This window comes from Equus asinus, chromosome 25 (genome assembly GCF_041296235.1).
Source record: "Equus asinus isolate D_3611 breed Donkey chromosome 25, EquAss-T2T_v2, whole genome shotgun sequence".
Taxonomy (NCBI): domain Eukaryota; kingdom Metazoa; phylum Chordata; class Mammalia; order Perissodactyla; family Equidae; genus Equus; species Equus asinus.
Window position 1 is genome coordinate 38,915,673 of NC_091814.1, and position 23,321 is coordinate 38,938,993.

General features: G+C 40.0%; 1 protein-coding gene across 7 annotated transcripts in view; it reads left to right on the forward strand.

Moving 5' to 3' along the window:
* Positions 1 to 11,686: 11,686 nt before the first annotated feature.
* The window catches only part of EDEM3 (ER degradation enhancing alpha-mannosidase like protein 3), a 64,175-nt gene continuing 52,540 nt past the window's right edge, over positions 11,687 to 23,321 (forward strand). For 4 of the 7 annotated variants that reach the window (XM_014850303.3, XM_044758399.2, XM_044758400.2 and 1 more), the window contains exons 1-2: positions 11,717 to 12,085; positions 16,611 to 16,656. In XM_014850303.3, the coding sequence (XP_014705789.2) occupies positions 11,925 to 12,085; positions 16,611 to 16,656 (207 nt within the window). In that variant the 5' untranslated portion in view covers positions 11,717 to 11,924. Of the gene's footprint in view, positions 12,086 to 16,610; positions 16,657 to 23,321 lie in introns of all 7 variants that reach the window. The other 3 variants (XM_044758401.2, XM_070497118.1, XM_014850304.3) reach the window with 2 other exon arrangements.

Here is a 23,321-nt window from a genome sequence, read left to right on the forward strand (position 1 = left end):
CCCACTCTGGGTCCTTCTGGCTGGACAATGAATTAAATTCACATGAGACAGAATAACAGAAGAAAATTAAACAAAGCTTTATAACATGTATACATGGGAGAGGCTCAGACAAACTGAGCAACTCACCAAAATGGTAGAAGCCCTAACTTTAAATACCACCCTCAGGTAAAGACAAAGGAAGATATAGGGGATTGGGGGAGTCAGTTATGGGAGATTACCAGAAAGGCACAGTAAAGAAGAGTAAGATTATTATGCAGATTTAACTCCTTGCCTTCCTCCTTGATAAGAGTTTCTAGAGATAAGGTCATCCCTCCTTCTTCCTGGTACAGAGAGGTAGACACTTTTACAGATGGAGATTTCCTTTACAAATGTAAATGTCTCTTAACAAAGGGTAAGTAAATTCTACTTTTCAGAGTTTCTTTCCTGTCTGCAGTTTTGAAAAGTAACCAGCCCAGGGCCGACCCCATGGCCAGTGGTGAGTGGTTGGGTTCCTGCGCTGCTCTGCTTCAGTGGCCCAGGGTTTCGCCAGTTCAGATCCTGCTCGAGGACATGGCACCGCTCATCGGGTCATGCTGGGGCAGCATCCCACGTGCCACAGCTGGAAGGACCCACAACTAAAAGTATACAACTATGTGCCAGGGGGCTTTGGGGAGAAAAAGGAAAAATAAAATCTTAAAAAAAAAAGTAACCAGCCCCAAAATAATCCTCATGCCAAAGAGACATATCCTGGGCTGGCCAATTCCAGTCCCCCACGATCTCATCATCTATCCTTCTCTCCCTAAGTGCCCCTCATCCTATGGTTTCCATTTTGGTGAGCTGCATCACCGTCCAAGAAATCGCTCAAGTCATAAAAAATAAAAGCATCAGCCCAGATTACTACCTCTGAAAAAATGTTTGTTGAATGACTAAATTAATGAATGAATAGAAAAACAGGTCAAGGATGATGAAGAAAACAGAGAATAAATATTGAGAATGATATAATTGAGCTTATCTTCAAATGTGCACACAAGTGCTAAAGACTGGTTTAATTAAAGTCTTCAACCAAATTAATATGTATTTATTAAGTGCCTATGAGTACAAGATAGCCTTTAACAATATTTCAGGGAAATGAGGAACATGGTTTGTCAGAAAGGAGTAGTCATGGTATTTTAAGTGGGACAAACATTATTTACTTATGTTCAATTAATCTTACCTCATGACCAGGAAATGCTAAATTATTACTAGCTTCTCTAGGGTGTTGCTCCTTGTTATGATACCTTCAAAGATTTCATCATAGTTTATACACAGTAGCTATTCCAATGGATACTCAAGAAGATTGGGACACTTTTTGGAGTTTAAGGTCATTAAATCTGGCAGCTTTGTCTCCCTGCACTCCCTTAGCTCTTTACTTGAGGGCACTTATTTTCTGCTTCATTTTATGATAATTTGTGTGCATATCATCTCTTTCTTTATCAGAGAGGACCCCCACCCCCAAAGACTCTGTGCATACTCCATTTTATATCTGGAAGGAGAACAGTAAATGTTGAGTCAATGAATGTCTTTCCACATCCATAAAACTCACTTAAAGGTAATATGAAATGTCCTATAAGTAAATTGTGTTATAAAGTTTGTAATGTTTTCCAACATGAGAGCAGCATACTGAACATTTAAATAAGTTACAGATTTTTGTTTTAGTATTTTAAGGCAGCAGGGAACATGCCAACCCATCTTAGAAAATTGTTCGTGAGGCAAGGTATTGGCTGGTTGAATGCTGCCCCCAGGACCAGATTGCCCGGGTTTGAAACCTGGCTTTGCCACTCAATGGCTGGGAGGCTGAGGGCCTCTTGGTCCCTCTCTTTCCTCATTTGGAAAATGACAATCATAATAGTACTTATTTCACAGAATTGTTAAAAGGATGAAAAATAATGTATACACATAAAGCACCCAGAATGGTATTAGGACTCATTAGACCATAACCATCATTTTCTTAGAATCCTAACAAGAAGAAAGGGGGTCACAATCATTTATTAGATCAGGAAAGAATGGAATTTTCCTCTTTGGAAAATGTGATATAGACAACATTTCTCCTATCTTTCCAGCTCAAAACACCCCCATGACCCCAACCGTGTCCATGACACCACAAATGCTTAGTAGGTATTTTCAAGATGCAGGTAAGAGTGGAAACACATGTTATTACAAATCAAATAGGTAGAAGTTCCACGCAAATTGTGTTCTATGCTTTTTAGCATTCCCAGTCAAAAGACTTAGTTCCCCTCCCAGACTAAGGTAACACATTTTACTGTGTGGTTGTCTCCTTCTCCTCTCATCCCCAACCTCCCTCCCCAAAAAAGATTCCTAGAATTTAAAGAAAGAGATTGGATCTAAGCAAATCTAAGGCACAACGCAAAGAATTAATCCAAGAATTCCATGTTGTCTACCTGGCCTTGTTGACCTCCTTCAAGGTTCTCAGTCCGCCATTGCTGCCAGTCACCGTTAGCAAGACCTCAGGCGATGCCAGAGGTGGGAAGAGAGTGTGGCTGCAGCTTAAGAATAGTCAGCTTCAGAGAGGCCAGCAAAAGCAACAGAACAGCAGCCTCTGATAGCCCACCCAGTCATGGGATGATGAGTGACAGAGGGCTGCCTTCGCCTCACACAAGAGCACTTCTTAGTTCTGGAGGCCTGCTCACTATGGGTCACATGGTGATGTGTCTCTGCCACAGGGGTACCCACAGACGAGAAAAGGCCAGCATTTCTCAAGCCATACGCATCCAAAGACAGCTGTCTTTATCAATTCAGGAAAAGGTCATGGCAGGGATAAGGGATTTTAGTTTTGCCTGGAAAAGAAATGTTCTTTGAGTAAATTTTCAATGCACCCTAGAGAAGTTCTTTCTAGTTCCCACAACTGACTGGTAAATCTAACGCTATACCAAAGGTGTGATTTTTTTTTTAATTGAGGTATAATTGACATATAACATTGTATTAGTTTCAGGTGTACAACATAATGATTTGATACTTATATAAATTGCAAAATGATCACCACAATAAGTCTGGTTAAAACCCATCCATCACCACAAATAGTTACAAAATTTTTTTTCTTGGGGCCAGCAGTGGCGCAGCGGTTAAGTTCACACATTCCGCTTCTCAGTGGCCCAGGGTTCGCCAGTTCGGATTCCGGGTGCGGACATGTCACCGCTTGGCAGAAAGTGATGCTGTCCCATGTATAAAGTAGAGGAAGATGGGCATGGATGTTAGCTCAGGGCCAGTCTTCCTCAGCGAAAAGAGGAGGATTGGCAGTAGTTAGCTCAGGGCTAACTTCCTCAAAAGAAAAAAATTCTTTTTTCTTGCAAAGAAAACTTTTTTTTTTTGGTGAGCAAGATTGTCACTGAGCTTAGATCTGTGCCAATTCTCCTCTATTTTGTATGTGGGCTTGGCTTGATGAGCAGATCGGTAGGTACACACCAGGGATCTGAACCCATGAACCGTAGGCTACCGAAGCAGAGTGTGCGAATTTAACCACTATGCCACCAGGCTGGCTACATGATGGAAACTTTTGAGGTCTACTCTCTTAGCAACTTTCAAAAAAGCAATACAGTATTATCAACTATAGTCACCATGCTGTACATTATACCCCCATGACTTGTTTATTTTATAACTGGAAGTTTGTAACCAAAGGTGTGAGTTTTATACTATACCTAAAGTGGTAAAATTTTGATGCAAAATTATTTTTTCCCCTTAGTGTTCCAGGGTAAGTATAAATGGAAGCAGATAAAACAGACACCAAATGTAGTCAATATGAATGTCCTTGGGAGAACATGGTTGAAAGTATAGCTTAATTTCAATATTGGTCTTATCCTTCCTCCTATAATTTTCAGTGCATTTTATAACTGATTACTTCAGTCTGTCCAATTTCTTGGTGACTCATTATTACATCTTTCTTAGTAAAGCAGGAAACTTGTATTTCCTGTTAGCAGCACTTTCTTTTCCTGAATTTGTGCCGCCCAATTACATCATTTTTTCTCCCTTTTATTCAAAATAGTGTGGCAGGGCAAGAAGTTGGGCCACGAGTACTTGCTGTGTTGTGTTCATATATCTGATAGAATCTGACATAGTTGGGGGATGGAGGTCCTTGGACTTTGGAGGCAACGTTTGGGTGATCAAATAATTTACTGTTCAAATTTGGACATTTTTGAAAATGAAAGGGGGCACTAATCAGATAGGATAATAGGACACTGATATAAATCAAAACTGTCACAGGCAAACCAGAATTTATGGTCATTCTAGTAAGGTAGAAATGGTCTGGATCTATATCTAAATCTTGACTGTACCATTTCCCTGCTTTTGACCTGTGCAAGTGACAACTTCTCTGAACTTTCTGTAAAACAAGGATGACAATTCTCATGTGTTAAGGGAGGGGAGAAAGTGCCTGACTTATTGTATATTCTTCATAAATATGATGATGATGATGTCTGCATTTTTCCTTAAAATTCTTCAACATAGACAGTACGATGTTATACATGGATTAGGTGAAGTCATACTCGAGGTGCAGTCAGTTGCTCCATTCAGAAATTCCCACTCTAGGATGACAGTTAGTGGTCTCATCAGGAAGGCTCCCTATAGCGGTAGGTACCACAAGTACATCTCTCCATCTTCTCTCTACTAAGACCAAAGATCATTCTATTTAATATAACAAATGTTGAAAATGAACTTCCATCGTTGAAATTAGTGGTTTGTTAGTCATCATAATGGATGTTAGAAATAAGTTCTGAGGGCAGCCTGGTGGTGCAGCATTCTGCTTCGGTGGCCCAGGGTTTGCTGGTTCCGATCCTGGGTGCGGACATGGCACTGCTTGGCAAGCCATGCTGTGATAGGCGTCCCACATATAAAGTAGAGGAAGATGGGCACAGATGTTAGCTCAGGCCAGTCTTCCTCAGCAAAAAGAGGAGGACTGGCAGCAGATGCTGGCTCGGGGCTAATCTTCCTCAAAAAAAAAGGAAAAAAGAAATAAGTTCTCATTGATAGAATTAGTGATTTCCAAGATACATGGACTAGCTAAAATATTTCAGAGGTACCCCCACTCCTGCATGAACAAGTTATAAGAAGCTAGACCATTAAGGATGGTGTGTGAGATGTAACACTTCTGTTCTTTGATGCTTACTATAAGGGTGAGAGATTCCAGGCTCTGGAATATTATTCATATTCCTCCAGTGAATCTTTCAGGCAAGGTCATGATTGCAGAACCTAAAAGGACCGACACCTGGCACTTCATGAGATTCACAGAACAGGTAGTATGTGTTACCTGTCCCTCCTTGCTAACAAATGTTTGTTTAATAAATGTCCGTATATATGAAATTGGCCTAAGACCTGGTTTAATTATAAACTGGTTACAAGGTTGTTGAAGAATACTTAATTTTCATCCCAATTCCTGTTATTTGGCTGCTATGGCTATCTACCAAAAATAAGCCAGTAATTTTACATGATTAAGCTATTTGCAAGTTATTTCCCCCTTTTTAACCACTAACGTGATTCCACATTTGGAACTTTTGCCCACCTCTGTTGGCCATATGGAATGAAAAAACAAAACAAAAAACTGAGTCTTAGAGAAACTGACTTGCATAGAATTGAAAATGGCAGATCCAGGTCTAGAACTCAAGGCGTGTTATTTGAAGTTCAATGCTCAGGAGTGGGCACAAAGCAAATGTGTGTGTGTGTGTGTGTGTGCGCGCGCCCATGCCAAATGAAGGGGAGGACGTGGGAAGGAAAGGGAAGTGATGCGAGAGACACGGAGGAAAACCAGAAAAAACATGAGGCATTAGAGTGGGATGCTCTGGGAACCCAGCGCAGGTGCTAAAATTGAGTGTAAGCCCCAAAGAAGGGCTAGGAAGGCTCTGAAGATAAAATGTGCTTAAGAGCTAGTTCTATAAAGAATAATAAAGTCTATCAATCTTTAGCAGTGGACTAACAATAGAACATTGCCATGCACAACGTAACTGTGCTTGCCTCACTGCCTGATGCCATGAAAAATGTGGTCAAGAGGGCAGTGGCATCTAAAAACCTCATCTCTCAAAGTTTTAAGTACAATCATGTGTGTTGTACACTGAGTTTAAAACATCACAACGAGATTGATCTGTGATGAAACTAAGAACTATTTATTCTACTTTTCATCCATGACAAATCTTCTCTTCCCCTGGCTTATCACCGAAAATACTAAAAGCTCTGCTTGTAAAAATAACCCCAAACACATAAATTAAAAAACCACAACAAAAAAAGTCCAAAAGCCTCTCAAGATACTTGGAGAAGAAAGAAAGTACTATTTTCATACAACTTTAAGCTGGAGAAGAAAGCCCGGAAATATTTAATATTTAAGGACTGTCAGCATTTATTTCGATGGAAAGCATACACCTGAGATTAATAAATGATGGGGTTCGACAGATTTGGATCACTCTGTCTCAGGATTATGGGTTAAGAGGAAGAAAGCCTCAAAAGATAATGTTAGGTGTGTACGACAGTTTTACATCTGTGTGTGTACACATATATATTGTGTTTGTATGTATCTCTACTACATGGATGATGCTCTATAGCTCGTACAACGTCCCCACGGCAGAAACTGAGCCTGAATTCAATGGTCTCTGGAGTTGCAGGTCCAGGAGGGCTACATTTCGGCCGGGGAGCCTGCAGTGGTGGCACGAGGTCAGCAAGCCAAGGAAGTGGACAAGATTTGGGGCTGAGAGTAGAATCAGGGCCCTGGGGGCCTACCCTTGGATCCTGCTCTCAACCATGGCAACTTTTCCTTTCTACCCCATAAAAATGAGAATATCAATAGCTACTATTTATTGAGCTCTTTCAAGCGGTGCTTAATATGTTACACACATCATCTCATCATCTTCACAACACCCCTAGAAGAAATTACAACATTTAAACTGTTTAATCCCCCTAAAAAACGCTGTGAGGTAGGGACTATTTTAATTCCCGTTTTGCAAATGAGTAAACTAAGGCACAAAGAATTCAGTAACTTACTTAAGATATCAAGGCTAATAAGCAGCGGAGCTGGCTCAAAGCCACCGTTCTTGGCCACCCTGCTACCTATGACACCTGTGCAGAATGTTGTTGAATGGTGCTGGCTTCAAACCTTGTGGCCGGACTAAAGTGCAATGTGGAAACTGCGTTGGTGATGCGGCATGGGGATTTAGGAGAAGGGCAGGGGCAAAAGGCACTCGCTTGTGAAGAGCCATGTGACTTGGCTTTGTTTCTGCTGCCTGAAGTAAATGAAAAATGGCCGCTAAACCAGAGACCCAATCACAAGAGTGAGTTTAACAGTAAACCTGATGTAGGAGCAAAGTCTCTCGCCTGAGAGAGCTGATTCAGGTGTCACTGAGGGAAGAGAGATAATAATCTGAGGCTGAAGTGATTTTGAAGATCTCGAATCATGAGTGAGAGGTGGAAAAAGCCCTGGGGACATCTTTGGGCGTAGTGAATCATCCGAATTTCCCATTCTCTTTCTTGAAATTTGCGTCAGTAAGTCAGACAGCCAAGCATGGAATCAGTCCACAACACTCACTGAATACCTTTTTCCTGAAGTACTCTTTCTGGGGCCTTAAAGTCTCCAGTTATGAATGCAGAGTATTTTTATTCTGTCTTTATTCAATGTTTGCAAGTTTGGGTTCTTAAGAAGAAAAGTATTCTGCAAATTCCACACACTATCAAATAAGAGGAAAAGTGATTTGAAGAATGACAAAAATCACCACTCCCAAATTCCACATTGGAGTTTGAGGAGAAACTAGATCTGTTGTACTAAAGAATTCAAGTCATTTAGGGGCAACTGCTGCCTTAGGGTCAGTCTCACACAACTGGTCGCAGTCTCCTGGGACGATTTTCGAGCCCTAATATTAAAGTGGAGACTCTCCCTTATGTTCGTGTATCCATATGACTCTAACCACGGCTGCTACCCCTCCCTAACTCCTGATCCTTCCAGGCAAGAAGTAAAGAGAGCACAGGTGAGCATACATATTTACATAAGCTACAAGGCTGTGCAAACAAACTCCTAACAGGTTAAAGGGCATGTTATAAACGGATCTTATTTCTTACCTTTTTAAATGGGATTTACACATCTAAAATCTCTTCCATATTCTTTATAAGTCCTTATCTTTATTCTCCTTAATGCTTTCCACCAGTGTTTTAACTTCTATGTCTTTTTTTTAATCACTAAGTATATAAAATAATGTGTGTAGGCTTTAAAATAATAAGTGTTAGTTTTTCCTAGGATTCATAAACTGCCAATTTGCTAAAAATTTCTATTATTTCCATTAAGGGGTTAAAATGGGTTTTCTTTTGAAATGCACTTTGTAAACATTTTTCTTTCACTTCCATGGGCTCCACCTTAGATATGATAAATTGCAATGCTTTTTAAGCCACACAAGCTTTTCTACTTAGGGTTTTGCCAAGATTAGTGAAAAATGGACTCAACCATTGGCTAGAAATTGAATTTCAGTAAGGGAGAAAAAGATGCTCTGGGTTCTCATTATACATTTTTTAAAATGCAATGTTAGCTTGAAAACAAACAAATAAGCCAAGGGAAAAAAACCCAGAAAATGCTAAACATTTAAAGCCAGTACTCCTCCTTCCTGAGGACATTGTTTCTTAATGATAAGTAATAGTCAATTTTGACTTAGAAAGGCTTGGAACATCAGGAAGGTAAAGAAAACTGAGTTACTGCCAATAATCCACTACAAATAATTGACTTGACTACATTTCAATATAACTGAAGGTCACAGACCATTTTTCTACTTTCTTTGTTCCTAGTTTTCAAATACTGGATGATTAGTGTTGACCTTTAGTTTGTCATGTTCTCTAAGCCAGAGCCAAGAAAAATTCACAGGTATTATTTATTTAACTAACTTCATCAGTAAAAGCTGCTTAAGAGGATCCAGGATGGAAACAAGGTAGGGTTGCAGGTCCATAAAAGGGATAAAAGTAAATACTGTACAGAAATGACCACATGTGTTTTCACAGCATCCACATAGGTAAATAACAGAACTATATTATTCCCACTTTATAGATAAGGAAACTGAAGGAATAAAGAAACAAATAAATATATTCAACATTTATTGAGCATCTATAACAGGAGAGGCACAGTGCTGATTTTTGGAACACACGTATGAGTAAGCTAAAGTTAATACCGTCCAAGCGGTCACAATCTAGTGGACGTGGCAGACTGAAAACACAGTAATAAAGACATGGAATACAATGGAAAGACAGCAGAGAGGATGACTTCTAATGACTGGAAGCATTCTCTAGATGGAATCTGAGCAAAGACTCAATGGGCGATGGCTGTTCTACAGACAAAGATGGTGGGATAGCAGAGGGGATAGTAAGAGCAAAGGCACAGAAGGGAAATAACATGGAAATTTGTTAGTTATCGCCTAGGATTTGAGGGCAAGGCCATGGTAAAAGGGAGATGATGTGTTCAGAGGGTTGGCAGATGTGCTTGAATGCCAACTCTGGTAGTAATGTAGCGAAAAATAGAGTGGCAGGGAAATAATTTCGGACACAGTTGCAATGGTTCAGGAAAGAGGTAACCGAGGCTCAAACAGCAGAAGTGGGAGTAGAAAGAAAGGTAGTGATAGCACCATCTATATAATTTGGCAACTGGTTGGGCCTGAAACATGGAGGAGGAGGATGAGTTAAAGTCAATTCTGATGCATTAATTTGAAGTCCTGAACATTACATTTGAGCTACCCTCGGGCCAGACAGAAGTGAATTTCTATTAGGGATGTGGCAATGTGGGTTTACAGACCAGGACAGATACTGATTTAGAAATCAACCACAGGGATATGATGGTTGAATCCCTATGAGTGGAAGAAATCACCAAGGAATTGAGTACAAAGAGAAAAACAGACAAAAAGAAAACCTTAAAATGCAGGGAAGGAGTAGAGACGGGGAGTGAAGGAAGAGGTCATTGATGTCACCCGAATGGAAGGTCAGAGAGGGAAGCAGACGATGCAAGGTGATAGAAACTGTCGACGAAAATAATCCATAACCAATCGATAAATGAAAATTTGGGTGAGTTTACTCTGAGCTGTAATCTGAGGACCATGGCCCGGGGCCTTTCTTCCCGAAGGAAGAAAGGGCACCAAAGAAGTGAGGTATACAGAGTAGTTATATACCCCCAAACAGGACGTTTCACATGTGATTGAAATGTCCCTCCCACAATAGTCACAAGATTGCCCTGTGGGCACAGCGCTTGATGGACACAGCAGGTAGTGAGTCTGCTCTCTCGGAGGGCGTAGCAGGAGGCAAGTCTATTGTCTCGAGCTGGGTGGTCACAGGTGAGCACGGCAATCAGTTTCTACCCTAAGGAAAGATGCTTAATCCTTAAAGAAATGCCAGCTTTGGGAGGGGGAGGAAAGTTGCACCTTTATCTGAAGGGCCTTTGTTCTTGCCATAGGGAATATCTAAAGCAGATATACAATGCATGCTCAACAGCTGGGGTCAGTCCCTTTTGGAAAGACAAGGCCAGGTCGAATTAGGTTTACACAAAATGGCTTCCTCATATACCCCAATATATCCTATTACTTGCCATTTTTATTTGTCAAAATCAAGGAAGAAAATTTCCAGAAAGAGAGCTGAAAGCTGCTGAGGGGACGAGTGAGCGCTTGACTGTGGTGATAGAGGTCACATCCAGGCTCCTAAACTCTGCACCTACCTATTGAATTATCACACAAGAAAAACAACGTGGTTTTTCAAGAGGAACCTACTTGTCATTTTACCAATGATTAACCTAAGACTCAGCTGTCAAAACGAATCACAAGTTCCAACCTCCTTCATTAAACTTTCTTAGCAGCTCACACTACTCTGCTTACACTGAGCTTTTTAGATAACTCTTATTAACCATGCATGAGGCCTCACGTGCCCTCCTTCATCCTTGTACCGCGCAAAGATGTGGTTCCAGGCAAGGGCTTCCGAGTCAGGCAGCTTGGTTGGAATCTCATCCAGCAGTGAGGAGGGCTTGCTACCTAACTTCTCTAGCCTCGGTTTCCGCGTTTGCAAAATGGGGATGGTGGTACTTACCTATTAGAGTTGAGAAGTGTGCATGACAGAACGCAAGTAAAACTCTAAGAACTTTGCCGTCAAAGACTCAATTCATTTTTGCTGTTATTGCTTTGTAATCTCTCTGAGGGCAGAAGACTACTCCCACGCTATCTATTCCCTAAAGGGTCTAGCACCGACCTGGGGACGAGAAAACCTCATTGAGCCAGCCCCCAGGGAAAGGGCACTCGCAGGAAGAGGGATAAAGAGCTGACGGGTTCCTACGAACTCAGCAGCCAAGGGAGAGAGGGCCGGCTGCACGGGTCTGGGGGAAGCGGGATCCCGGGACCCGCCCGTGACCCTTGGAAGACCACAAGTCCCAGAATGCAACGCGCCTATCCAGGGTGGAAATTTAGCCGGCTGGAGTCTGACTGCCAGACAGCCGGGGAGGAAGCAGTGCACGCCGGGACTGGTAGTCTTCAGGTCGCAAGTTCACGGGTGCAAGAAGGGCCGAAGCGAGTGAGTGGTCCCTCCCCAGCACCGCCTTTTGTCCACGTCTCACTTCTCCCGGCCAATGCCCTCTCTTGTCCTCAAAGCCAGCCCCTCTCCGATCCGGTCCCCATTGGTCTTGAGGCTCAATATCGTGGGCCCTACCCGGAAGTAGCGTTGGGGGAGGCGGTTTCCTAGACTACGACACCGGAAAGCTGGGGGAGGCGCTCCGGGCTGCTGAGGGCGGAGGGCGGTGGCAGCGCTGGCGCTAGGGACTGGCTCGGTGGCTCCGGGAAACAGTTCGGCGACGGCAGCCGCTCGCGTTACTCCGCATCCCGCCCTCGGCACGGCTCGCAGCCCCTTCGCCACCAGCGTCCAGCAATGTGTCCCACCGGCCGGGCGTAGCAGCTGCGCGTGCGCGGAACCGCGGGGCCATGAGCGAAGCCGGCGGCGGCCCGGGCTGTGGGTTCCCGGTCCCCCAGCGAGCGCCATGGAGCCTAGTGGCAGCGACGGCCGCGCTCTGCCTGGTGTCGGCCACGTCCGTGTGGACAGCGGGGGCCGCGCCCATGAGTAGGGAGGAGAAACAGAAGCTTGGGTAAGGGTGCTTGGCAGCCTGGGGTGGGTTTCCTCGTGAGGCTGACCACAGGCGCGGTGCCTGTCATTGCGACCCGGGCGCGCGGTGGCCTCTCGTGTCGCGATTGAGACGGCTGTTGCCTCGCGAGGACCTTGGCCGGGTAGACAGGTTCCGGAAGGTGGGGGCCGCCGCCCGCGTTGTCAGTGGCCGGTGATGGGGGCTACAGCCGTGTTGCTGCGCGCGAAGAGTCCTGCGGTTGTCTTTTCTTCGGAGACCTGGTTAGATGTCTCTAACCACGGGAGCACCCGTGAGCTCCCAGCTGGGAAAATGTTGCTGATCTCACAGTAGTTAAGGAAATCGTGTTTACACCTGTTACGGAAAAGGGGGCGTTCATTGGAACTTGAGCTTGACACGTTTTACTATTTCCTCGCAGTGTTTTCTTGCACAGCATTTTCATAATAGAACAGTATCTGATGGTATTATTCAAAAGCCCCGGTTAAGCTTATCTGTTCACTTTACTCAGAGTTCTTTTATCAGTCTTGAAAGTGTCGTAAAATTATCAGTTGTATTTAGAGCGTTTAATTCAGAGTCAGTATTTCTGATATACGGTCGGTCCCACAAATGGATAAAAAAAAAGCCAAAAATCCGTAGAAAATGGGCCAACGGTGTGAAGAGTTAACTCATAGGAAAGGAAATGCTAATAGTCAGTAAACATGAAAAGTTGCTCAACCTCATAATTGTGATAGACGCAGATTAAAACAATGAGATAGCTGCTTTTGCCATCAGGTTAGTAAGTACAAAACACGTGGAGAGAGTACTGGCTAGTTGAAATGTGAGAAAAGACTTGCTAGGAGTGTCAAGTGCTGTGACTTATTGGCCAGATCTCCCCAAATTTAAATTGTGTGTACTCTTTGATTCACTAATCCCATCTCAGGAAATCTATTCTGCAGAAATTACTATTAATATGGAGACAGGTGTACAAGGATGCGCATTTTGAAAGAACGAAACTGTTCCTAGGAGCATCCATGTAACGGAATAGTATTCAGACATTAAGGGGGGAGGGTAGATCATTGGAAGGCTGTCTGGGATATATTCACAAAACAAAAAACTGCAGGTTGCAGATTACAGAATAATATGTATAGTATCATACCGTGTATTTTAAAAAAAACAGAAACGAAATTGTCTAAGCTCAGAAAAACGGAAAGATTATTATCTCCTGGGGTTAGGATGGAGGTGAGGGAGAACCATCAGGTTTTATTTTATGCACTTCTTACTGTTTAAATTATTGCAAGAGTCTTGTATTAGTTTTTAAATAAAATAGCAATAAAGGACACTTGATGGAAAAAAGATGAAATATCACCTATCAAAACAAAATTACCAATAAACTCAAAGCATCTTAAACCTTCTCTCTTTAGGAATTTACTCTATCACTGATAAAACTGTTTCACGGAATACCCTACCTTGTGTCAGGCACTTGACATATGTTATCTTCTGTAATCCTCCCTATTTCTTAATGAGGTGGATGTGATCCCCATTTTGCAGATGAGGAAGTTGAGACTCAAAGTTAACTTGTTTAAAGTCACAGAGCTAGTAAATGGTGGAGCCAGTATTCAAACCCAGGTATGTCTGACCTCAGAGCCCGTGCTGTCTCTGCTACACTGCACTTATGTAGAACCTGCAAAGAGAAGCTTCAAGGATAGCAAGAATCTTATTTGACCACCGCTCCCCTTTCTCCCTTTTTTATTAAAAATCTGTATTTGAAGAAAAGTCATTGGATAACTCATTTTTGACCAAAATTAATTTTTAACTGGAAAAGTCCAACCACTTTGGCTTGAGATATCAGCTCAGATTTTGAGATCATTTATGAAAGTGAAATGACAGCTGTTTAGGCTTGTTAATTTAGATCGCCTTACTCCAGAGTAAGAGTAGAGTAAGAGTCAAGAGCTGTAAACCACAAATACTCAAGTGCTTGACTGCTTTCCCCTTTGGGAATTTTCCGGAGACAGAACTCTGATTCATTAGGTTTACCTGTGCGATTTTTTTTAAAAGCCCAAATAATGATTTATGATAAAAAGCAGAAAATGCCCCACCGCTTTTCCTACCCCACCAAACCAAACTTGCGATAAAGACTGGAGCTGTCATGGGTAGTAAGCATTTGCTCACTTGAAATTGTTTACATGGTCATATGTAGTTTTAGGCTTCCTGGAATATGTTGTTTTTTGTTTTTGTGTTTGAAATGTTACAGCAGTTCTCAATCTTTTCACTTAAAAAAGTGAAGTATAAAACAGTTCAATTTCTGTAGCACATTGACAGGCAATGTAGCTTTAGAAAAAGCTGATTTATAGAAATTATTTCAAAATGCAGGAAGAGACATACTTTTTGAACTGTGGATCTGATTTGCAATACATTTTTATCCAGTTGTTGAACAGATATATGACCTTATAGAAACATTTTTTTCGGTTTAATATAGTAATTATTCTACCATTCTGTATTTAAATATGACTTTGTTAGGATTTATATGTTTAAATAACAGAGAGAAAGCACTCCAGTGGATGCTAAATATCTCCACTTTGAAGTATGTGTTGTGAAATTTGGTGATCATGTGCTGCATAAGTGTAAGGATTGGAAAATAATGTCTCCTTGTATGCAATCATGATTTATTCATAATCTTGGAAATTGAATGCTTGCTAAGTTGGATTAATAAGTTAAAGCTTATGTTATCTGGAATACACGTGTCTGGGCACTACCATTACCAATTATAGGAATTTCTACAGCTTGGCAATAATCTTGTATTAATTCCATTTCAGAGGAAGGAAAAAGAAGAATTTCCATGTTCCATTTATTGATATGAGTGCTTGAAAGCGAAATTTTAACTTTTTTTATTAGTTAATTTGAGAAATCTTTATCATCTGCAATTTAATAAAGAAATGTCTAGGAGGATTCTTTAAGATATTCTATAATTTTCAGAGGTAACTTGATCTGTATTCTATCATACATATAAGCACATAAAGAATTAGTATTTTAACAAAGTGATAAGATCTTGTTTTTAATGATTAGTTGGGTTGTTTTTCTTTTTCTTTTTCTTTTTTTTTTGAGGAAGATTAGCCCTGAGTTAACATCTGCTGCCAATCCTCCTCTTTTTACTGAGGAAGACTGGTCCTGAGCTAACATCCTTGGCCCATCTTCCTCTACTTTATATGTGGGATGCTGCCACAGCGTGGCTTGACAAGTGGTGCATAGGTTTGCACCAGGGATCTGAGCTGGCGAACCCTGGGCCGCCAAAGCAGAGTGTGCAAACTTAACTGCTGCGCCACCAGGCCAGCGCCCTGATTAGGTGTTTTTAAATGATGATTATTCATAAAAAGTTGTCAAGATTTAATTTATTCAGTTCACAGGTTTGAGTGTACTTGATTTTGTTGGTCTTTGTAGCCAGCATCTGGAAATTTGTCCTTTTCTGTCTGCTAGCTCCATTATTACCACTGTTTCATCATCCATGATTACAGTTTTTAGAATGGCAATTGCAGTATAACAGGAGACAAAATAAAAATATCAGCATTTTCTTTAACACTTTATTTAATTCTTGCCATTAGTGTTTGCAACTTTGGGAATAGCAGTAAGAGTTAGTAAAAGATTAATAAACTGTTTTTCCTTTACTATTTATTGAGAGATTTGGCCTTGTCTAGCCATAGCATTAACTTTTGTGGTTTTTCCTGTAGCCCTCAAGCCCCCAAACTTGAGAGAGTTTAATTGAAAGACTATTCCTTGGTCCCAACCTTGCAGATTTTGACTTAGTAAATTTGATGTGGGCATCAGAAATCTCCATTTTAAACAGTTGTCTTGGGGATTTTGAGAAACAGAGTTAGCCAAAACACACAGATCTCTTTTTGAGGACTAGTTTTCTCATTTTAGAGGTGAATATTATTTATTTGACTTTTGACAGGTTTTAAAGGAGTACAGAGTATGTCACAAAATCATAAAATGTATCTTTTGAAAATGTGACAGACATGTATTAATAAATATGTATTAACCTAGGCATTAGTAATTTTATTCAGTTTAAGAGGAAAGGCAGAGGCTTGACAGAGTATTTTTATTTCAGGTCAATACACATACATACCTACCTCTCTTTTTCAGTAGAATATATAGTGCAAGCAGTAATGGTAACAAGGTTTACTTCTTTTGGGGCTCTCCAGCAATATTCCCCCTTTCAAGACAGATATTTTAAATAATTTTAAGACATAGTTGTTTCTCAGCATCAGATTTGCTTCTCTCTGCCTGACATGGCGTCATTCATCAGTTTACTGAGGAAAAATTATAAGATGAAGTTTACATAAATTGCTAGGAATAGTAAAAGTTTAGCCCAGTTCTGTGTGGTTCTTGAAAGCTTATCTACTACTGCTGGTGTATTTCCTGGCTGTTCAGGTCCCTTTCTAAATAAACTTTTCTTTTGTTTTTTATTGGTGTATGTTTATGAAGGAGCATTAACTTTTTGAAAGACGATGAATAGAATATACTTAACTGTTTTCCATTTCTGCTCTTTTAAAATTAGGAATCAAGTACTGGAAATGTTTGATCATGCTTATGGTAACTATATGGTAAGTAGAAAGCTTATCTTTACAGACCATTTATGTGAACTGATTATTATGTGAGCACAGTCAACTGGCAATTTTGAAACCTGAATTAATAGCACATTTTTTTAAGGGAAGTTTTTGACAAACAGTGCAAACATAGGCTAATGGCATTCCTGGCAGTGATTTTTAGAGAACCATTTTGTTGAATAGGTAAGAATAAATTGAATTAGATTATGCAACTTTGTATTTAAGCAGTCTCCTTTGATGCTGTCAACAGTGTTTATGGAGTGCCTTATATAGCTAGATATCTTGGATGCATATGAATAAGATGTTGTCTCTGGCCTTAAGAGAAATTATTCTCTTAAAAAGAACTGTTTCCAGCATCATTTGATATGCTCTATGAAGAAAACCGTTGCTTAAAGGAGACAAACTATCACCTAGTCTCTGTCCAAATTATGTCCTCATAATGGGCTTTGAGTTGAATATATTTTGCGTTCTAGATGTGCTGATCCATGTAGTTTTAAAATATCTTAGTGCTCATTGATGAAATAGCAGTTTTAGTTTTGCAAAATGGAAAAGGTCTGGAGATCTGTTGCACAACAGTGAACTTACACTTAGAAATGGTAACAATGGCAAATTTTATATTACACAATTAAAAGTTTAATCCCATTGTACAGGGAGAGCCACCTGGGGAGCAGGAAGTGGGAAGGAGGGTGTGTTCCCCCTGGGAGGTCTGGGGGTGCTGGAGCTGCCCCACACCTCTCCCTGACTTTTGCCCCTCAATAAAATGATCTGTAAAACAATTTTAATTTTTAAAAAGATAAACTAGCAAGCAAATTTTAGAGTTCAAAAGATTTTACAGGTGAATTTGTGTAATTTGGAAGAGTGTAATCAAATTATTCTGAGAATTACTTCCTATGACCCTGTTTTTATGTTTTAAAATATGTCAGCAGATTTTCTTTTATGATTAAGGCCTATAAAAAATGTATTTGGGAAAAGTTTGGCAGAGAACTAACTTTGATTCTGCTTTAAATATTTTTCAACTGATTCTATGAATCCATTTTTCATTATGTATTACTCAAATATCTTAATACGTTCACATTATCTTTATGAACATCTAAGTACATATACTTAATGCATTTCTGTATTTTTAAATATTGTATATTTTAGTTGTGGGTCCTTCTGGTTGTCGTATATTGTACATTTTTAAGAGTATATTGAGTTCTTAATAAATGTTTTTAGAATATGATGGTGATGAAGTTTGAGGTGTTTTTAACTGTGTTGGAAACACAGTTTTAAATTCATTTCTCAAAACTTCAGCCATTCCCTTTATATTTCAAAATCATTTATCCCTGGTTAATTCAATTTGGGTAAAGCATAATTTAACAAATCTAGGCTAATGGTTTTAAGGTGGCCAAGTGGATCCATGCTACACTCTCAAACCTTAGTCCTCTAGTAAAAGCGTACTTTTGGTTCCAAAGTTGAATAAAATGGTATATAGCTGGATTGGTTCAATACATCTCACTGTGAATAAGATCTTCTCTTTGTAAAGCACAGTATCTTTACTATCTCGTCCCTTATTAGGTAAAGAGCAGACTGTTGCTTCAATACTTTTTTCCCTACTATAGAATGCTCTTAATAAATGCATTTGTGACAGAGCAGGTACTGAGGGCAGCCTTCAGAGGACTTCCCGGTCCAGTTGCTCTTAATTGGATCCTAACTGGGTAACTTTCTGTTACACTTACCTACCTGCAAGATCTAAAGGAGAGAGATTTCAACTCCAAAGACTGGGAACTCCTGGAATTAACACCTGCTTCCATCTTCCAGTGGAGTCACACCCATCTGCAGTGCGCTGCCATCCATATTTTAAAATGTTCAACTATTTTACAACATGAATGACTCTCGCAATGTACTTGTGCTATGCTCAATTTATGTGAGGTTTGTAAGCCAAGATTTAGTCTAGAATGCACACTTCCCCTTTTCAAGTTCTCAACTAACATAAAGCAGTTCTAAAATATTAAACAGAGACCAAGTACCCTGTGTTTGTTGTTTGAAGTCAGTTGAGCATTTTTTCTAGTTCCTATACTCAGAAACACTATTAGCTTGCTGTAGGCTACAAGTGTACATAGGTTTTGAAGTTAGACGAGTTTGGGTTCAAATCCTATCACAGCCATTAGTAGCTTGGACCTTAAACAGACCATTTAACCCCCTAAGAAGTGTCTTCCTGTGTAAAATGGGGATAATTGCAAAGGGTTATTATAAGCTGTAAGATTTTTGAGAACAGGAACCATTTTCTTTAATGTTTAATAGATTCATCTTTTATATGTCCTGTGCCTAGTAGCATGCCTGATATGGAAATACTTATTAAATGTTTTTTGGAAAGAAGTGAATTGAATTGTTGTGAAGATGTAATCAGTAATGGTTTTTTTTTTTTTGCATTTGATTATTGTGGTATATCCTAACCTTTTAAATTCAAAGAAATCACTCAATACACTTCATAAAAATACAAGTTAATGGTTAATTTTGGGATCTATAACTCTAGTTTGTTGTAGTTAGTTGCCTGCGATGTTAAAATGTAAAATGCCTGGCATATGGTAGGCTTTTAATAAATCGAGAAAGCTTTTCATCTCTCACTCATTCTTTTTGAGATTAGTCTAGTCTAGTCTACAATTAGAGCAATTCCTTTTAACCTTTTTGGTTCCCAGGAGAACAATGGTATTTTCCAGAGAAGGCAATGTAATAGCATTAAGAGCAAGAACTCTGGAAATGGAGCAGGACACCCTGAGGTGGCTCTGCCACCTACCAGCTGGGTTACAATGGGAAAGTTCCTAATCTCCCTGAGCCTGTTTCCTCATCTCTCTAAATGGGTTGCCTGCCTTCCAATGTTGTTATAAGGGTTAAACAAGCTAATACAATGGAAGTGCTTAGGACTAGTGTCCAGCAAATAGGAAACACTATGGAAGAATTTACTGTTACTGCTACTAACTCAGCTGCTGCTGTCACTGCTATTATCATTCATTTTCTGCCTGAGGTTGAAACTGCCCTCCTAAAATTCATCTAGGCTTTAACTCAGAACTTCTTCCCCAGATTGTACATAGAACTTCCTTAAAACACGCATTCTTTCCTGTTTTAGGCATATACACTTTGAGCTTGTTTTTCCTTTTCCTTTTTTTTTTTTTTTAAGGATTGGCACCTGGGCTAACAACTGTTGCCAATCTTTTTTTTTTTTTTCTGCTGTATCTCCCCAAACCCCCCTGTACACAGTTGTATATCTTAGCTGCAGATCCTTCTAGTTGTGGGATGTGGGACGCCGCCTCAACGTGGCCTGACGAGGGGTACCATGTCTGCGCCCAGGATCCGAACCTTGGGCCGCTGCAGTGGAGCGGGCGATCTTAACCACTCGGCCACGGAGCCTGCCCCTCCATTTCCTTTTTTGATTCCCCAGGTTCTGTTCATGCTGTTTTTCAATAATAATGCCCTGCCAGCTGTAGGTAGATAAGTCATCTCTGCCATCCTTTGGTGTACATCCAGGAATTTTCTGACTTTATCAATTATTGGCATAAATATTAACATTATGATGACTCCATTTGGCAAATCTAGCCCCAATCAGATTGCAGATTATCCACAGTGAGTTGCACAGATGGCTTTCTCTTTTCCACAAATAACATGAAATTTGATGTTTGTTTTGGCACTTCTTGTATGACCTTATTTAAACCCAGACCAGAGCCACTTTAGGGTTTCTGTTAGCATGTTCTTAGTATTTGTGCTCAGGTCAGTTTGCAGATTGATTTAGATGACAAAATGACATGTATTTAGGCCACCAAATGCAGAACCGTTTAGTATCTGGGCTCTCTGATCTAATCTTTTTCTTCCAGTATTTTTCCTGTCTGCTGTAGACAGCTCAAACTGTCATAAGCAAAAGCTGTTCTTTGGTAGAGCCCTAAAAATTAGAAGTAAACTTCAAGAGAGTTGGTAAGCACCATTTCCTTTAACTAGTAGAATCATACCTAGTAGCCACTTTTAAGCTTGATTTTGTGAGAGCACAGCTCAAAGAAACAGCAGATTAGTCTTTATCATTCAAACTAAAGGAACTGTTTTAAAATTTAACTTCCTTGTGGATTTCTAGATTTGTGTAACTTTTCTTAGATTTACTTATTTTTCCCTAATGTTTCTTTCGTGAAACATTTTTTCTTAGAGTAAAATATACATAGCGTAAAATTTACCACTTTCAGCATCTTTAAGTGTGCAGTTCTGTGGCGTTAAGAGCAGCCACTTTGTTGAGCAACTGTCACCATCCATCTCCAGAACTTTTTCGTATTCCCCGCTTGAAACTGCGTACCTAATGTTTCTTTCTGATAGTTTGTTATCAAATAGAGTAATTCTGCAAATAAAGTAGTTTAGAAGTGGTACTAATGGCTGGGAGGAGGGAAGATTTACGTTTATATGTCTTTTTGTATGTAGGCATGGTGAGACTGCCTTTTGTTAACCATTATTCCTTGGCGTCTGCTTTTAGAACATCCTAAAACTTTGCCAAAATGACATAAGAAATCCTATAGTGTCCTCTCATAATGTTTTATTACCACACTTTGATACTCTATATAGGATTTCAACTCAGTAGAACCAAGTCTTTCTGTTTAATTAGTTATAATTTATAGACAAAACATTTCCGATTTGAAGTGCACCATTCGGAGATTGGACAGTTGTATACAGTTGTTTACCGACGCAGTCATGATGTAGAACATTTCCATCACCCCACAAAGCTTCCTCATGCTCCTTTGCAGTTAGTTCCTTTTCCCCACCTCTGACCTCTAGCAACCATTGTGATCTGCTTTTTGTCACTATAGTTTTCCCTCTTCTGGGATTTCACATAAATGGCATCATAGAGTATGTAGTTTTTTGATTCAGGTTCTTTCATTTAGCTTGATGCTTTTGAGATTTATCCGTGTTGTTGGATATATCGTAGTTCCTATTTATTGCTCAGTGGTATTCAGTTGATTTGATAGAATGCAATTTGTTTATCCCTTCACCAGTTGAGAAATATTTGGCTTGTTTCTGGTCTTTGGCTATTATTAAGAAGACTCCTGTGAACCTGTGAATGCAAATTTTTATGTGGACATACATTTCATATGTTTCCCACCTAGGAATGGGATGGCTAGGTCATATGGGAAGGGTAAGTTTAACTTTATAAGAAACTGCTAAACTTTTCTAAAGTGGCTGGAACATTTTCCATTCCCTGTCAGCAATGTATTAAGAGTTTCAGTTATTCCACATCCTCTCCAACACTTGGTATTTTCAGTCTTTTTAATTTTAGCCATTCTAGTGGGTATATAGTGGTATTTTGTTGTGATTTTTCCTAATGACTAATCATGTTGAAAATCTTTCTATGTTTAATGTATCTTTTTTTTGGTGAAGTGTCTGTTCAAATCTCTTGCCCATTTTAAAATCAGGTCATTTATCATTTATTACTGAGTTGTAAGAGTTATATATTCTGGATATCAGTCCTTTATCGCATATGTGTTTTATAGATATTTTCTTTCAGTCTGTGCTTTGCCTTTTAATTTTCTTAACGTCTTGAAATGTAGATGTTTTATTTTTTTAAAGATTTTTTTTTTCCTTCTTCTCCTCCAAGCCCCCCAGTACATCTTTGTATATATTTTTTAGCTGTGGGTCCTTCTAGTTGTGGCATGTGGGACGCTGCCTCAGTGTGGCCCAATGAGCAGTGCCATGTCCACACCCAGGATCCAAACCTGTGAAACCCTGGGCCGCCGAAGTGGAGCGCACAAACTTAACCACTTGGCCACAGGGCCAGCCCCAAAACTATTCTATTTTTTTTTTTTTCGAGGAAGATTAGCCCTGAGCTAACATCCACTGCCAATCCTCCTCTTTTTTGCTGAGGAAGACTGGCCCTGAGCTAACATCCGTGCCTATCTTCCTCTACTTTATATGTGGGACACCTGCCACAGCGTAGCTTACCAAGCGATGCCATGTGCGCACCCGGGATCTGAACTGGCGAACCCTGGGCCGCTGAAGCGGAACGTGCGAACTTAACCACTGCACCACTGGGCCAGCCCCTAAGTGTAGATCTTTTAAATTGTGATCAAGTCCAATTTATCCTTTTTTCTTTTATGATTCATGTCTTTTATAGCCTACCTAAAAATATTTGCCTAGCCCAGGATCACAAAGATTTTCTTGTTTTCTTCTAGGTCTTTTATAATTTTAGCTTGTTCATTCAGATCAGTTATTCTGATGCTATTGTAAATTGTAGTTTTTCAACTGTTAATTTTCATTTGTCTATTGATGTTACACAGAAATACGATAACTTTTTGTCTATTAACCTTATATCCTGCAACCTTGCTAAACTCAGTTACTATTTCTGTTAGCTTTTTTGGGTAGATTCTGTAGGATTTTCAACATGGTCAGCCATGTCATCCGCAAACAAAGAGACTTTTCTTTCTTTCTTTCCAATCTTTTTGCCTTTTATTTCTTCTTCTTGCAGTGGCTAGGACTTTAGTATTATGGTGAAAAGAAATGGTAAGATCCTCGCCTTGCTCCTAATTGTAAGGAGAAGGCAGTCAGCCTTTCACTGTGAAGGGTCTTGGTAGCTGTTGGTTTTTCATAGATGCCCTATATTGGGTTAAGTTCTTTTCTATTTCTAGTTTACTGAGAATTTTCATCATTACAGAGTATTG